The sequence below is a fragment of the Arachis hypogaea genome, chromosome 17 (genome assembly GCF_003086295.3).
Source record: "Arachis hypogaea cultivar Tifrunner chromosome 17, arahy.Tifrunner.gnm2.J5K5, whole genome shotgun sequence".
Lineage (NCBI taxonomy): Eukaryota > Viridiplantae > Streptophyta > Magnoliopsida > Fabales > Fabaceae > Arachis > Arachis hypogaea.
The window spans coordinates 1,264,979-1,281,358 of NC_092052.1; the positions used below are offsets into that span (position 1 = coordinate 1,264,979).

Genomic DNA, 16,380 nt, shown 5'->3' on the forward strand with positions numbered 1-16,380 from the left:
CTAACGGTTCTCAGATATCAACTTCACGTGAAGTCGACTTCACCTGAGTTTTTACCTTAAATGTGGTGCAAAATGCAAATTACTACATATAAGGTTAACAAATGAAATGATTTTAAAATTGGGGGATCCAACGTTCTGGAACAGGACCAAACTTTGAGACTTTTGGCTCTCATTCTTTTTCAAAATCTAACGCACACTGGGATATATAGATACTCTATCATTATATATGCCTTTAATTTATTGCCGTCAAGTAAATAGGACCCATCACCATTCTCTTTATTATTATTATTATTATTATTATTATTATTATTATTATTATTACAGAATAAATTTCTATTTTTACCGATTAAAATACTAATAATTATAATAATATTTATAAGAGATAAATTCCATCTGATTGATAAATCTACTTAAATATTAAAAATAATTATTTACTTTCCAATGGATTTGAGGATTTCTCGCCAACTTTAGTTTCACCTTTCACCTTTTTTCACCGAACATATTCACATTGTTCCTGTAAAACAATCAACTAATCTAATTGCATAAACAAGTACCAACCATGCAAGCTGATTAAGTTCTTAGTCAAAAGAGATCGCCAAACATTGCTACTTTCTTAGTTGTCATTAATTTAATATCTCCATATCTGTTAGTTTCATATTAGGGGTAACCTATTTTGATATATAGTATGTAAAATTTAATTGATATTTGTGTTGCATCATATCAAATCAACAATCTCCTTCAAGTGTATTATATAAGCATCAAACACCATTCACAACTCTTGTTCACAAGGATCTATTGTCATGTCCGTGACATTCTTAATTCATTGAGTATATTACCTATAACAAAAATAGGATGTGTATATCAAAATCAGACACTATATATTTGTGTATAAATACATATATTATCTAATTTATTTTTAATAATATATATTTTACATTCTAATATATATTTTATAATTTCGTTGCTAATTAATTAGCTACTGCATGCAGTACAGAAAATTAGAAATTCCAATATTACTTAAACGGATGAATGAGCTGACTATTCAACCAAATTAAATTGGTTAAATACGAGGGTAGCTACAATAAAGTAGGGGTGAACGCGGATCGGATCGAATATGCCAAATTTTCGATCCGATCCGTACTAAAATCATCGGATCGGATCCAATATCCGCAGTTTTTAAGTTTTGATCCGATCCGCACATTTATGGATCGGATCGGATTGGATTGGATATCGGATATATCCGCAAAACAAAAAATATTTTTAAAAGCTTATTTTTATTTTTTAAATATGTTTACTTTTAAAATAATATTAAACATACTTTTCTTAAATAATAAATTAAAATAATACAACATATATGATAATTATTAGTTGAAATAAAACATAAAAAGAATATTTACTTATTTATTTCTTTATTTTTGCGGATACTCGGATATACGGATCGAATATACGGCTATGTACATAAAATCCGTAATCCGATTCGATTAGTGTGTGAATCTGATCTGATTCGATCCGATAGTCTTGCGAATCGGATCTATATCCACAATTTTTGGATCGGATTCGAATAAATACCACATATATGCAGATCGGATCGGATCCATACAATAAAGCATGCATAACATGCACACATTAACTTGTATCTTCTTGCATTTTGGTAGCAAAAAGTTTTGAAATCACAAACTTAGCCCTTTTGGTCATTGAGGCCGGATTCTGCCGTTTGGTCCAACTATTCATGGGTCCTACATAGACCATGCCACGTCGGATACCGTTACGGCACCGTGACGGAGACACCAACGTTTATTTTTAAATCTCTAACTAAGGTTTTGTTTTTCATCCGTTGTTTTTTTGAATCTCTCTCTCCCCTCTGATGACTCTGTTTTTCTTCATTTTATTTTTCTCTCTAAACTAAAAAAAGACGCTCACTGCATTAAATTCCAAAGCCACTGCAAAAATTTTTGAATGAATGCTTCATTGATTCCACTTTTTCATTACACAAAACGCACGAGAACTATTTTGCCTTAGATCAGATCTGCTTCCATTCCACCAACCTCTTTCAGCTTCAGCTTCTTCATCATTCATCACTTTCCCAGGTAGTTAAATTCTTTTCATTTTCTCTTCATTTTTTAGAACATCAACTACCATGTTACACTTCTCTGATTATTAGTTTCTATTGATTCTGCAGAGATAAATAAGTAAATAAAAATGCGGCAGGAGACTCCATGTAAGAGAGGTTTGAAGGGTAGCATCAACAACAACAATGAAGATGAGATCATCAACGATCATGAATTAGCTCAGAGGAAAGCAGAGGAAGCTGGTATTATATCAATTAATCTACGTTTATTTATTATATGAACAAAAATTATTGTTGCAAATAATGGTGGGGTGCGTGGCACTGCATTATTCCCTCACCACTGGCAGCACCAGGCCACCGCCATCAATGGTGGCGTGGGTGGTGGTGGGTCTGTGGTCCTCTCTATGAATTTATCAACTTTTGAATTGGGAGAATTATTATTATGGTAGCATTATTATCTCTTTTAAGTTTGTGGGTCATTATTATCTCTTACTAGTTTAGTTGTATTTAATTTGTAACGTAATGTTTATATACGCTAATTATGTTAAGTATTAAATAGTAGCATAAAGGTAAAAGAATGGTATACTATACTATACCATAATCTTTTACTTTAAGATTTGTCTACTCTTTAGTAGCAATTGAAGTCAATAAAATAGGTAGTCAAAGCAAAAGCATAACAATGAAATCATTAATGTTCTCTTTAAAGAGTAGACGCCTTTATTATTCTTTCGTTTTATAATGTTATATAACTTAACATTAAATTTAGACTACAAACAACAACAACAAAGTCTTGTCCCACTAGGTGAGTCGGTTACATGAATCAAACGATGTCATTGAACTCTGACATGTATCATGTTTACAGAGAGACCGTTTACATGTAGATCTCATTTGACCACCTCATGAATGGTCTTTTTCTGCCTTTTACTCCTTATCCATCTTCCATCTCATCCACCTTTTTGACTGGGTGTTTTGTCGGTCATCTTCTCACATGTCCAAACCACCTGAGACGCGATTCTATCATCTTTTTACAATACGTGCTACTCTAATTCTCTCCCTTATATTTTCGTCCCTTATTTTATCCTAATGCGTATGACCACTCATCCATCTCAACATCTTCATCTCTGCCACACTTAGCTTATGTTCGTGCTCCCCTTTGACAGTCCAACATTCCGTACCATAAAGCATAGCCGGTTTTATAGTAATGCGATAGAATTTACTTTTAAGTTTTAAATGCACTTTTTTGTCACATATAAAACTAGATGCATTCCGCTATTTTGACCAACATTAAATTTAGACTATAGAGATAAAAGAATTATGAGAAATTCTTCTAACATTAATTTTTAGTATTTTTAATTATTATTTAACTAACATAAATATTAAATTATTTTTAATAATAAATTTTATTAATTTATATATACAAATTCTAAAAAATGTGAATACAAACTATATTAATATATGTATGTAAAATTTTAGTAAATATAAGTGTAAACTATGTTTTGGGTATTTTTGTGTGTATCTATTTTAGATATAAAATATATGTGACTAAATGCGGGTCAAAAATAATAATATTTGCTGATTATGAAGTATTTCTTAGTAAGAAAAAAGGACTAGAGTGCAATAATTTTTTTTGAAAAGGAATTAAAATGGAAATAACAAAAATTGCGTTATTTTCCCGCCATGTTGATCTGTTGAAGCTTCAAGAAGGTATCAAGCAGCAGAATGGCTTCGCCAAATGGACAGTGGCGCGTGGGCATCACTCTCCAAAGAACCCTCCGAGGAAGAGTTCTGCCTCTCACTTCGCAACGGTCTCATTCTCTGCAACGTCCTCAACAAGGTCAACCCCGGTGCCGTCCTCAAGGTAACGAACTAACTAACTAACCGTTACATTCAGTTATAGTTTGTTACAAAAGCCGTTACTTCAGAATATAATAGTGAATCATATAGAGATTAATAAAAAATGCATTGGGAAAAAGGTGGTGGAGAATCCCACCCCTGCTGTTCAATCTGCAGAGGGAGCTGCACAATCTGCAATTCAGTACTTTGAGAATATGAGGAACTTTCTGGAAGCTGTTAAGGACATGCAGCTTTTGACATTTGAAGCTTCAGATTTGGAAAAGGTTGGAACTCGGAACTTGGAACTTGTAATTGACTTTGATTTATGTTAATGAGGTTTAATTTTTTCAATGTGTGATATATTTTCAGGGAGGTTCATCAAGTAAAGTTGTGGACTGCATTCTGTGTTTGAAAGGGTACTACGAATGGAAGCTTTCAGGTGGAGTTGGGGTGTGGAGGTATGGAGGAACTGTGAGGATCACTTCCTTTCCGAAAGGTTCTTCGCCTTCCGACGTGGCGAGCAGTGAAAGTGCTGATGAGTCACTGGATGAGTCTGAGTTGTCACAATATGAACAGATGCTAGAGTTTCTTCGTCTATCCGAAGATGTTGCCGTCGAAGAAACCAAAACTGCTGATGCCTTGGCCTTCCTGTTTGATCAATTTGGACTGAAGCTTCTCCTGGCATACCTTAGAGAGACAGATGGGGTTGAAGATCTTCCACTGAATGCAATGGTGGGTAAGATCCTTTCCAAATGTGTTGTATTCATGTACACTAGCTCTACTCTAGTTTACATGTAAAAAAATTGTTGCATAATTTATATGTTGAGTACTTAGCTATTTTCTAAAGTGGAAAATTTGGGATAGGCTAATGTAATGTGTGTTAATATGTTTGTTACTTGTTAGGGAATTTTTTCCCCTAAATCAAGATTTTGCATAAAGAATTATATGTTCATCCAATATTATTCCTGAATTGTGATATCTGATATACATGATCAAAATATGTAGGTAATTGATACTTTGCTCAGAAAATTAGCCAAGGATTTCTCTGCAATGTTTGTTTCTCAAGGCAAACAGGTATGCCAATTTTTTTTTCTACTAAGCTTTTGATTATAATAAGCACCTTCATTTTTTTTGTTTCTCAATTATTAGAACTGCCATTGATTTGGATTTAGTTTTCCTAGCTGCATAAAGTAATCTAAAATAGAATTCTGAACATTGTTCTGCAGCTTGGAGTTCTGCTGAAGAGAATACTGAAAAGCGATTGTGGTCGCATCACTAAGAGAGATTTTATAGAAGCTATCACATTATATCTTAATCAAAGAAGTAGTTTGGCATCAGATGATTTGTCGAAATTCTGCATTTGTGGCGGAAAGCGTGATAATACAATGCATAATAACAATCATTGTTCAAAACATGTGGAAATAATTGATGCTCAGCAGAAACAACTTGAGGTATAAAATTTAGCACTAACTGTTGTCAATGTTCTGCTTTAGATCCCTATCATGTAGCACCATACACCCTAAATGGTTTTACTATTTCTTCAGAGGATGAAATACTTATTTGATGAGCTAAAGATGGAGGTCAAACAAATTCAATCTGAGTGGGAGAAAGAACTGAGCAGGCTAGGTAAAGATCTATCTATACATGGTTTTCCATTGGAAAAATTTCTTCCACCTAAGCAGAATCTTTTAGTATATTATTCTTTCATAACAATAGGTTAATTTCCTTTGTGTAATTATCAGAGAATCATATCAAGAGTCTTGAAGTGACTTCCACATCCTACCACAAAGTTTTGGAGGAGAACCGCATTCTATATAATCAAGTACAAGACCTCAAAGGTACATGGAGTTACCAAAACTTCTCAAGACTGAATTCTGTGAAGCTACTTATATGAAATGTATAATGATGAGATATTCTATGTTACAGGAGCCATAAGGGTCTACTGTAGAGTGAAGCCTTTCTCGCCAGGACAGTCAAATGCGCAATCTACAGTGGACTATATAGGAGAAGATGGAAATATAATGATAGTAAATCCTCAAAAGCAAGGGAAAGAAGCTAGAAAGGTGTTTTCATTCAATAAGGTGTTTCCAACAAATGTCACACAAGGTAGTTCAATTTTTAACAAGTAGTGAAATCTATAGGACTAGTACACACTTTGTTAAATATTCAATGCATCATGACTAGACATTTTGTAATTTCATTCCAAATAAATTGTAGCTTGTTATACATTACTTCCTATTTGAAGATTATTATAATGATTTCTTCTTTATCGTGCGCAGAACAAATTTACGCGGACACTCAACCACTCGTCAGGTCCGTTTTAGATGGCTACAACGTTTGCATTTTTGCATATGGACAGACCGGTTCAGGAAAGACCTACACAATGGTAGTGCTAGATTCAACACACCTTTCCTTTCATAGACTAGTTGCAAATCATATGCTTTGTCATCTTTATTGTTGTCTTATTGTTTTTCATTTATATGCTTATGTCTAATGTCATTTTTGCCTTTGTAGAGCGGCCCTGATCTGATGTCTGAAGAGACATGGGGTGTAAATTACAGGGCTTTGCGCGACTTGTTTCATATATCAAAGGAAAGGGCAGAAGCCATAAAATATGAAGTTGGTGTCCAGATGATTGAAATATACAATGAGCAAGTTAGAGATTTATTAGTTAGTGATGGTTCTAATAGAAGATATCCTTCTTTCAAGCACATATTTTCTTTATTTATATATCTTAATCCTTAAAGCAAATCCTTTAGTTTTGGCAATGATGTCCTTAACAAATATATACATTAGATATACGAAACAATTCTCAATTGAATGGACTTAATGTGCCAGATGCAAGTTTAGTTCCAGTTAGTTGTACTCAAGATGTTCTTGATTTGATGAGAATTGGTCAGAAGAACCGCGCTGTAGGCGCTACAGCTCTAAATGAGCGAAGCAGCCGTTCTCACAGGTAAAACTTCTTCAATATAGAGATGACTAGTCTAACCATAAAAAATACTAAACAAAATTCTTTACCATCCTATTGCAGTGTGCTGACAGTCCATGTTAGAGGGAAGGATCTAGTTTCAAACTCCATTCTCAAGGGTTGTCTCCATCTTGTGGATTTGGCTGGAAGCGAGAGAGTGGACAAATCTGAGGCTGTTGGTGAAAGACTAAAGGAGGCACAGCATATAAACAAATCTCTTTCTGCACTTGGAGATGTTATCTCTGCTTTGGCACAGAAGAGTCCACATATTCCTTACAGAAATAGCAAGCTCACACAAGTGTTACAAGACTCTTTAGGTAATCAGCATAATCACAAAGAACTCTTTTACCCTTTATCTTTAGTATATATTGTTTTTTCATGTAACTTGACCTGTACTTATCTTTTGCATTTGTTATTTGTTTCTACATAAATAGGTGGGCATGCAAAAACTTTGATGTTTGTTCATATAAATCCTGAAGTCAATGCTCTTGGGGAAACAATTAGCACACTAAAATTTGCTGAGAGGGTTGCTTGCATTGAACTTGGGGCTGCTCAATCTAATAAAGAAACTGGTGAAATCCGAGAGCTAAAGGATGAGGTTCGGTATTTGATCATTAGTGATGTGCAATTTCAAATTTTACTTACTGAATGTAATATAATGATATGAATATTTTCAGATATCAAATATCAAATTAGCATTGGCGAGGAAGGAAACTGAACTTGAACAATGGAAAACAGGGAATACTAGAAACGCCATTGAATCTCAGAAACCAAGGGCTGTTTCGCCATATCGTTTGCCTAAAAATGTTACCAGTGGCAGTATTAAGTCTGATAATAGTCAAAGATCCCTGGATGATAGAAGTTCTGAGGTTCTTGAATATTCACATATAATCATATTTTGTGATATATTTGGCAATTCTGATGCAATGTAGTGTTAATATACTTGTATATTCCCTCCCTAAATCTCAAATTATTATTTTTTTTTTCAGGCTAAAATTAGTTCTTCGGGTAAGCAAACAAGATCAAGACTCCCCTCAACATTTATGGACAAGGATTCCATCCCAAAATCATTTCTTCTAACTGAAGAAAAGCTAGTAAGCTCATCAGGGAGGGGTCGATCGCCATCGCCTCCAATCAGGAGATCAATATCCACTGATAGAGGCTCTGTCATTAAAAGCAAGGTCAAAAGTGACACACCAGAAAACCAACCGATACTAAAGAATCAATTTCCAGCTAGAGTAAACAAATCTCTTGCTATAATGCAAATCGCCCAATCTATAGACAATAACTCAAAGGCGTATCTGAATTCGCAAGAGACATCCAAACAAGACAGCAACCTTTCTGAAACACTTACTAACCTTCAAAAGATCAGCTCCAGGAAAGTTCATCAAGAACAGGAAGAAGAACAATTCAAGCAAGTATTTAGTGTATCAAAACAAAGTGTTAACAAGAAAAGCAAGGCTGATAGTAAGGCTAAGGCCAAGCAGCATCACCAACAAATACCCTTTAGGATTCAAAAATCTGATATGGAAACTGTTGGTGAAATAACTGCTGTTGCGCCTCGAAAAAGCGATTATTTTGAGCCCGAAAATGATCTCAGGTTCATGGAGTCTGCAGTCCATGGTACTTTGAATCCGAAAAATATTCGACAGAACATGTCAAAGAATTGTCAAAACATAGGATCAAGGTATGAACAAAGGAATTATTGTAAAATTTGCTTGCAAATTATGATATTCATAGCTCTATTAATAACATAACCGAACATTTTTTGTGATATGCAGAGGAATGGTGCAAGCAGCTGAGCCTTTATTGACTAGCAAAGTTGAGAATAAACTTATAAATGGTTCCGGTCGCAGCAATACCACAATGCATGAATTTAGAAGGAGCAGATCTACACCACGTGGAAAGTTTTTTGTTTTATCTTGAGGAATTCATGTTGGAAAATGATTTTTTTTCTTTTTTATATTATTTATTTTTTGTACAGTTACTGGTATTGATGTGCATGTTGTGGTGCCGGCTCATGTACTTGTGTAGAGGCTGAGTTCTTGAGGTCAGTTTTGTGAGACCTCTCTTCATTTTTTCAACTTTGTAACTTGAATTATGTATTTTAAAGAAACCAGAAAGTGTTGTTGTTTATGTAGTACATAACTTTTCTGAGAAGTTGATTGCATTAATATATTAGGTTGGTTGTGTTCACTAATGTCATGAATTGGGGGCTTTGAGATATTGATTTCTAGTATGATGATATGTTAATTATTAATCTATTATTGCTTCTCTAATAACATAAGTTCACTGCCATATTTTAAATATATAATGATATTTATAGCATATGGTCTGTTTTAATTTCCTATTATTTTACTATACTATTTTTTAGGAAATGTATTACATAAATAATGGAACCTATAGCATCCTATTTTAAAGAAGTTCATAAGCAGAATCTTAACCAGCATCCTTCTTGTTAGTTTCCAAAATGAATGAGACATTTACTATAATAAGGTTGGAAAAATAATGCAAGAGAGTGGGACAAAAACTTGTTTTTTCATCTTCAAACTTGAGAGAAAATTGACCTATTAATAGGGAAGAAAAGGATAAAGATTAGTTCATTGACACCTCATTGACAACCTCAGCATAGATTGGTATTGTTTTTTCACATTGCAATTCGTTAAGCCTTGATTTTCTTTCATGCATGTTCTTTCATATCAAAATTGTAACTCCTCTGCAATTCTTCTAACATCCTTGGTACATTTCCAAATTCCAAGCCAAGGTTTTAACAATCAATCATTATATTAGCAAGAGATTTTGTTTTGTCCATTTCCCATGGTGTAACAAAACATCTCTTTTCCTTAAATAATTGGCAAAGCATGAAGCTTTTCCAATTTGGGAATTACAATAGGTGAAAGAAAGATGATGATTTTCATTGTAACTAGGCTTCATACCTAGTTCTACCAATTGTAATTCTCTTCAACAAAACAACCATTAAAGGGCCAAAGAAGGATCAAGTATCAATCCTATATGCAATGGCGAATTCTCTTATAGGAGCAGTGCCAATATCCATTCCTGATCGCCGGTCGAGGAGGACTGGTCTGCCGAACAAGGATGAGGTGGCGAAAAGAGAGGCTGCAAGGAAAGATGCCCTTCAGAATTATGTCACCTTTGTGTATCATACAAACTTAGCAGATTCTTATCGTAGTGTTGTTGTGACATGGTGCAAGAGTCCCACAGAACATTCCCTTTCTATGAGCCTTGAAGAGCCTTCTGCTTCTTCCTCTGTTTCAACCAAGTTCACCTGCAAGATTGATTTCGAATCCGGCCATTCGTGGGGGAAAAAGGGCCTTAAGTCCTTTGAAATAGAGAAGGCAAGAATAGATATCTTCTGGGATTTCCGGCACGCGAAATTCTCCAACAATCCACAGCCTTGCTCGGGCTATTACGTTGCCTTGGTGCACAAGAAAGAGGTGGCTCTGTTGCTAGGAGATTTAGAAAAGGATGCTTATGAAAGAACCAAATCAACACCATCACCTGAAAAGGCTACCTTGTTGTGCAAGAAAGAAAATGTGTCTGGAAAGAAGATGTTTTGCACCAAGGCAATGTTACACGACGGCGAAGAGGAACATGATATTGTCATTGAGACCTCGCTATCCGGGCCGGATGATCCGGAAATGTGGATCACCATAGATGGCATGTTGACAAGTAGGATCATGAACCTCAATTGGAGGTTTAGAGGGAATGAAATTCTCATGGTGAATAACTTGCCAGTTCATATGTTTTGGGATGTTCATGATTGGTTATTCAATGAGATTGGTCCATCAGGGCGTGGTGTGTTTATCTTTAAGCCTGGATCCTTGAATCCTTGTAGCTCAGAAAAATCTGAAATAGCAGGGGAGACTCCATCTCTCATAGGTTTTTGCCATTTCTTGTATGCTTGGAGAACTCAGAACTAGTTCAGATTAAGATTCTCCAATCTTGTAATACCAAATTTTACTAGCATTATTCTCTCTATTCACCTACCATAATCTTTTTTCTTTTCTTCTTGTTTTGAACTGCTATAATCAGATAACAACCATAACACAACATTGTTAAAATATTAGCATTCTTTTTATCTTTAACATGGTTTTACATAATTATGTTAATGTTATTTCTACATCTAAATGTAAGTATAAAAAAATCCAATGAATATAGCATAGAATGAATAATGCAACATCTTTAGTTTTTCAGATTTTCTATCCTTTTTCTCTTCTATTTTTGTGGAAGATATTTATCCTGTTGAGTGTTAAAAAAAAAATATTTCTTCTTGATTTTATCTTCAACAAATATGATTTTTCAAAATGTGGTTAATAAAATTGTCCTAAGTAAATTTCAACAAAGATAAAAGTTCATAAGTATTGCTATTAGTGAAAAATTAATCTATTTTAAAGATAAATACAATTTTTTTCTATGAATTTTCTAACTCGACAAGTCGAGGATTAATCCACCACATATTGATGCTCTATTTATTAAGCATGAGATTCGAACTCCAAATATTTGCTTAAGCAGACAAATGAGATAACCATTCAACCAATCCAAATTGATTAAAATAAATATTAATTATTTTTAATATTTTTAAATTATAAAATATTTATAATAATAATTACTATATATATTTTTATTTAAATTTTAATAAAATCTTTTATATAATTTTATGTATTATCCCATGCAGGACACGGAACATACACTAGTATTTTATAAAAATAGCTAAATCTAATCCTTTTTCATTTTTTATCTTCTATGTTGTGTTTTATATTTATATTTTTTAATGTAAAAATAACGTTTCTTTGATTTTTTTTTATTCCAAGAATAATATTTCTCTAAATAAATATACAAATAAGATATTTTTTGTGTTATTTTTTGGTCTAAAGAAAAAGAAATTCCAAATTTCCAATACGCTAGCTGGGGATGCAGAAAATATGGGCCAACCCAAAGATCAAAGCCCAAATTCATTATGGCCCAAACTCAATTTTAGAAAAAAAAAAACAAAAACAGAACACAAACGAAAGCGTGAAAATCAAACGAATCAGACACTTGTGTTTAGCTAAAATTGAGGATTCGATGAACATGGCAACTTTCGCGGGAAACATCGGCTTCAAAATCTCGTGCCAGCTTCCATTTCGCGTTTTCTCAATTCGTCAGTGAGTTGTTTTTCTCATTCAGCTCCAAAGTTTCCATTTTTTGACTTAAAAGAGAACAGTGAGGGAAACCAACACACAGAAAGTCTTAGTTTTTAAGTGTAATTGAGTTAGTCAGTTACAATTTTAGCTACCCAATCGATGGAATTGGATTCAAGTGAAGGAGTTTCTTCAATCTCTTTCTGAAAAAGATCAGATTTTTTGTGTATGATACATATATTCTGAAGATTTTTGAGCTGGATTCTTATCATATATACTTATGTTTGCTTTGCACTTTACCTTTGTGGTTGAAACTTGAAAAATAGGACCATTTGGAAGTGTCACATTGTGTGCTTGAAGAGCAGGGACTTTAATTCATCTGAAACTTCTCTGCCAGTGAAGAACTTGAAAAATTTTAGCTGTTCTAGCCATCCTGATGCAAGTGTGCCAAAGAATTTAAATGGGGGAAATGGTGTGCATGGAAGGGTTATGCGGAGCGAAAATTTTCGCAATCCGAATGTAATTCACCATAGCTTACCTGTTTATAACCTTGAAGATGGTAAACTTTCTAACATCTTTTAGTATGATATCACTCTAGGTCATGTTTTGGGGGAATCACTACTCACTAGTGCTTCAATATGCAGGGTTAAACTTAATGTAAAAAAAGAAAAAAAAAAGTTATGATTTTAATTTGTGAATTGTAGGTTGTGAACAAATGGAAGAGGTTGCGGAGGCTGTTGAAGAGTTATCAGTCCATCAAGCAGGAGACCTTTGTGAACAAGATTCAATGCAAATTGACAAATTTACCAATGATGCTGAGGAATCAGCTATTAAATTTCTTGCATCTAGGTTAGGTGTTGTTCCCCATCCCCATTATTTTGTTCTGTATAATCAAATTTTATAAGTTGACAAAGAAAAGAACAAAAGATTGAAATAAGTTTTATATTAATTCAGGTCAAATAATTACTTACTATGGAGATAGGGTGCAAATATATTTATATAAGATGCAGTTTTATGCTATTATTATTTTCTAAAGCATGCTTGTCTCTCTGCTTCTCAGGGCACTCACAGCAGTCGAGTTGCGAAAGAAGTTGCTTGGGAAAAGATTCTCTCCTAATGTAGTGGAGGAAGTGATAAACAAGTTTCAGAGGAGGTGTGTTAAAAATAACTTTCTATTATAATGTTTGAAAGTCCTTTTTTCTCTTTTTATTCCATTTTTCTTGCCTCAGGAGGGAGAGAGGGTGCCTTTTTTCCCCTCAAAAAAAGAATATATTCTAGAATAATTTTATGTCCTAATTTTGATACACTTAATTTACCTAACAAATAAAGATTTTTGGTTTATGGTGACTGTTTTCTATTTCTTTCTTTGGTTCAGAGGATTGATCAATGATAGGCTGTATGCTGAATCATTAGCTCAATCTAGATGGTCTTCATCAACTTGGGGGCCGAGGCGGATCAAACGTGTAAGCTGGTCTATACTGTAATTTTGTTCTTCCTAATACCTTTTCTTTGTTATGTGTAGCCTTAAGTAAAGCCATGTTCCATACTGCTTTTTTCTCCTTTATCTATACTTAGTTGTGGAAATATTTAGGATGATATGATGCTTGTGTAAGTGCTTGCCAGAATTTCTTTCATTTTAACTCTAGAATGAAGTATTAGGAGGAAAAATTGTAATGCATAGTGACCTCATCTTGCAAACTCAGCAGTGCACGATGCATCCACCTTTTCTCTTTTCGGAATTAACCGTTGAGAGTGCACATGTGAGAATAGATACTAGCATTGAAGGTCAAGGTTATAATTAATAATAATCATTTTATTCCCCAAGATATGTAATTTTCTGTGTCAAAATTTCAACTCATGTATTTAGTCTGCACTGAATTTTTTCTACACCTAAGAACTTTCTAATGAAATATTTATTCTATGCTTGATGCATATTATTGTGCTATTAATTTTCTCAGCGAATTGTTCAACTAACACGGAAGCTCTGATACGATATTTTCCATTTCTTTTGCAATTTATCTAGTATTGTTTTCACCTTTTACTTAGATACTTCATTGAAGTCTCATCAATTCAATTCATTCCATAGTTATTTAATTCCATTGTTTTTTTCATTCTTTCCCAATATGGCAAATGCGTTGAAGGTTTCATTCTTCACCCCTCATGATTTCTCTTAGATGCACCGAAACCGTGCATTCTTGAAGGTTCCTCACTGGGGGACAAAGACTAGGCAAAAGCACACATTGCACAACACACTTATCCTTAAGGGCATTATTTTTGTGTAATGGAGTTGTGATTATTATGTCAGGTACTTTTCAAGAAGGGAGTAAGTCAAGCAGATGCTGAGAATGCAGTTGAAGTTGTTTTTAAGGGCAATGATTATGAGGAAGATCAGAAGCCAATTATTGGCTTGTCAAAGCAATCCATGGATCATCTTTATGCTCAGGCCTCAAAGCAATGGTCGCGTGGTCAGAACATATCCATAGAGACAAGGAAGTCAAGGATCATAAGGTGGCTCCAATACCGTGGCTTCGGCTGGAATGTCATTAACTTCATATTGAAGAAACTAGAAAGACAAAAGCAGGATCCTCCATGGTGATCACACAAATGGGACATTATCCAAAACTCAGACCAATCTTAGAAATTCCACTGACAGTAGGGTCCAGAAGTGTTTGCTGAAATGCATACATAGTAATATGGTGGTAGGGATGGAGCCACCATTGACTCTCATAGTGCCATGGCAACAACAACAAAAAGTAGTAATTTCATAGCCCCTCATCAACTTGCTCAAAGACTTCACTTGTCTGAGTACATTGAAGCTGCTTGTTTTGACAGAGGCTTGTGATAAAGCAGCAAATAAAAGCACCACTAAGGAGAAGTGTTTGCTTTGTGGAGTCAATTCTCAAATGCATGCCCTATCATTATTGGAGCTGTGGTGTTGAAGTGATCTGGAATCATCTGCCACATGCTTGTTTCCATGGTTTGCTTAAAAAGATAAATTATCAAACATTGCTTTCAAATTACAGCTATAATCACTGCTAATTATATAATGACATCTGTTGAATTATTTACATAAGTGATGGAGACTTGGGACTTGGGAGGCCTAGTTGTATCATGACATGAAGTAATTTTTTTTTTGCATTAATTTAAAAAGATTTTATTTTTGGGAGGGGGTGTATCTTAAAAAAAAATAAATTGAATAAGTACTAATGCTGAAGTTTTTATGCTTGTAAATGATATAGAGAGAAAAGGAAGGAAAAGGGGAATGAATATAATAGATTATGGGAAGATATTCAAGTGAATGTGAATGGATAAGCTTACATACAAAACTCCCTTTTCACTATTTGGGATTAATGAAAAAGGAACAAAAACAATGTTGGTGAGAACAATTGTGACTCAATAATATGACAAATTCAAGCTCTATATTTTCAGTCTTCCTTCTAATATAGAAGGCATTTACTATATGAAAGAACCTACACAATACATATCCCTTTTTTTTATTGTGGCAGAGACCATTTTGACCAAACATTTTTTTTAAATGGCAAAGAATTTTGTGGAACCGTGCAAATGATGGGAAATTCCCTTGTTCACTTGTGCAATGTGTATATATGCTGTTATCTTTCAATGTTACTAGCATAATGGTCCTGAATGCATTGTGATTACATGTGCAAATATGTGTACAGGATAAACAAACATAGAATCTCAGTTTGAAATATGTGCTTATGAGAGAGTTTCCAATCACTGGAATAAGTCTCTCTCAGACAGCACATGGAATACATGTGAAGCTTTGAAACCTGGGACCATGTGTGTGTCTGTCTGTATGGAAGGGATAGAGAGAAAAAAAGAATGCAGTCAAGGAATCTTGTTAATTCAAACTTTATATATGGTTTCATTTCACTATTATTTTGTCCACATTGGTCATCACATGCAATAGTAACTATATACATAAATTTCTTGAATAAGGTTTTAAGTGAGTCTTACATACATGTTTGTGATTTCTAACTGCAAAAACTGATCTAATGCTAATCATTGTTTCTGCTTCCTTGAGAGTTAAGCCTTCATTCTCTCCTAGATACCTCCTATCAAAATGTTAATACAACCTTATACCAAAAATCAGCCACCAATCAGCTACCGCATATAGAAATATGTATTTAACATCTCATGAAAAATTATTATGCTACTGTAAACAAGTTTGATTATTGTTCTATTGTAAGTTTGAGTATTTTACTATGACAAGTCTGATTATTTAATTAGAAAAACGTATAAATCAATATGTATAAATATACACAAATATATAATAGCTGATTTTAGTGTACATGGAGCAATTTTTTTTGTTCATGATATTGTTTGCATGTTGGTTCATTCACCAC

The 16,380-nt window shown here is 33.9% G+C and overlaps 3 protein-coding genes across 3 annotated transcripts; all 3 read left to right on the forward strand.

The window, feature by feature from the left end:
* Nucleotides 1-1,829: 1,829 nt before the first annotated feature.
* Nucleotides 1,830-9,072, forward strand: LOC112765998 (kinesin-like protein KIN-14F). Its single transcript, XM_025811851.3, has 18 exons — nucleotides 1,830-2,087; nucleotides 2,180-2,311; nucleotides 3,763-3,926; nucleotides 4,042-4,185; nucleotides 4,271-4,633; nucleotides 4,907-4,975; nucleotides 5,128-5,352; nucleotides 5,446-5,527; nucleotides 5,644-5,739; nucleotides 5,828-6,007; nucleotides 6,181-6,287; nucleotides 6,416-6,594; nucleotides 6,693-6,857; nucleotides 6,936-7,189; nucleotides 7,307-7,470; nucleotides 7,550-7,741; nucleotides 7,862-8,559; nucleotides 8,654-9,072. The coding sequence occupies exons 2-18, from the start codon at nucleotides 2,200-2,202 to the stop codon at nucleotides 8,796-8,798; spliced, it is 3,339 nt and encodes a 1,112-aa protein (XP_025667636.1). The 5' UTR covers nucleotides 1,830-2,087; nucleotides 2,180-2,199; the 3' UTR covers nucleotides 8,799-9,072.
* Nucleotides 9,073-9,578: 506 nt separating this feature from the next.
* Nucleotides 9,579-10,871, forward strand: LOC112766000 (uncharacterized). The gene has a single exon (XM_025811852.3). It carries the CDS (start codon nucleotides 9,890-9,892, stop codon nucleotides 10,811-10,813), a length of 924 nt encoding a protein of 307 aa, XP_025667637.1. The 5' UTR covers nucleotides 9,579-9,889; the 3' UTR covers nucleotides 10,814-10,871.
* Nucleotides 10,872-11,888: 1,017 nt separating this feature from the next.
* Nucleotides 11,889-15,179, forward strand: LOC112766409 (uncharacterized). The gene is made up of 6 exons (XM_025812299.3): nucleotides 11,889-12,037; nucleotides 12,340-12,572; nucleotides 12,718-12,862; nucleotides 13,074-13,166; nucleotides 13,389-13,476; nucleotides 14,319-15,179. The coding sequence occupies exons 1-6, from the start codon at nucleotides 11,958-11,960 to the stop codon at nucleotides 14,607-14,609; spliced, it is 930 nt and encodes a 309-aa protein (XP_025668084.1). The 5' UTR covers nucleotides 11,889-11,957; the 3' UTR covers nucleotides 14,610-15,179.
* The last annotated feature ends 1,201 nt before the right edge of the window (nucleotides 15,180-16,380 follow it).

What these genes read in the sequence shown, in the direction of transcription:
- LOC112765998 (XM_025811851.3), top strand. Translation starts at nt 2,200, where the DNA reads ATGCGGCAGGAGACTCCATGTAAGAGAGGTTTGAAGGGTAGCATCAAC. An exon ending in AGTGATGGTTCTAATAGAAG is followed by an intron (nt 6,595 to 6,692) that starts ATATCCTTCTTT and finishes ACAAATATATAC; the next exon opens with ATTAGATATACGAAACAATT. An exon ending in TGTCAAAACATAGGATCAAG is followed by an intron (nt 8,560 to 8,653) that starts GTATGAACAAAG and finishes TGTGATATGCAG; the next exon opens with AGGAATGGTGCAAGCAGCTG.
- LOC112766409 (XM_025812299.3), top strand. Translation starts at nt 11,958, where the DNA reads ATGAACATGGCAACTTTCGCGGGAAACATCGGCTTCAAAATCTCGTGC. An exon ending in ATTAAATTTCTTGCATCTAG is followed by an intron (nt 12,863 to 13,073) that starts GTTAGGTGTTGT and finishes TCTGCTTCTCAG; the next exon opens with GGCACTCACAGCAGTCGAGT. An exon ending in ATAAACAAGTTTCAGAGGAG is followed by an intron (nt 13,167 to 13,388) that starts GTGTGTTAAAAA and finishes TCTTTGGTTCAG; the next exon opens with AGGATTGATCAATGATAGGC.
- LOC112766000 (XM_025811852.3), top strand. Translation starts at nt 9,890, where the DNA reads ATGGCGAATTCTCTTATAGGAGCAGTGCCAATATCCATTCCTGATCGC.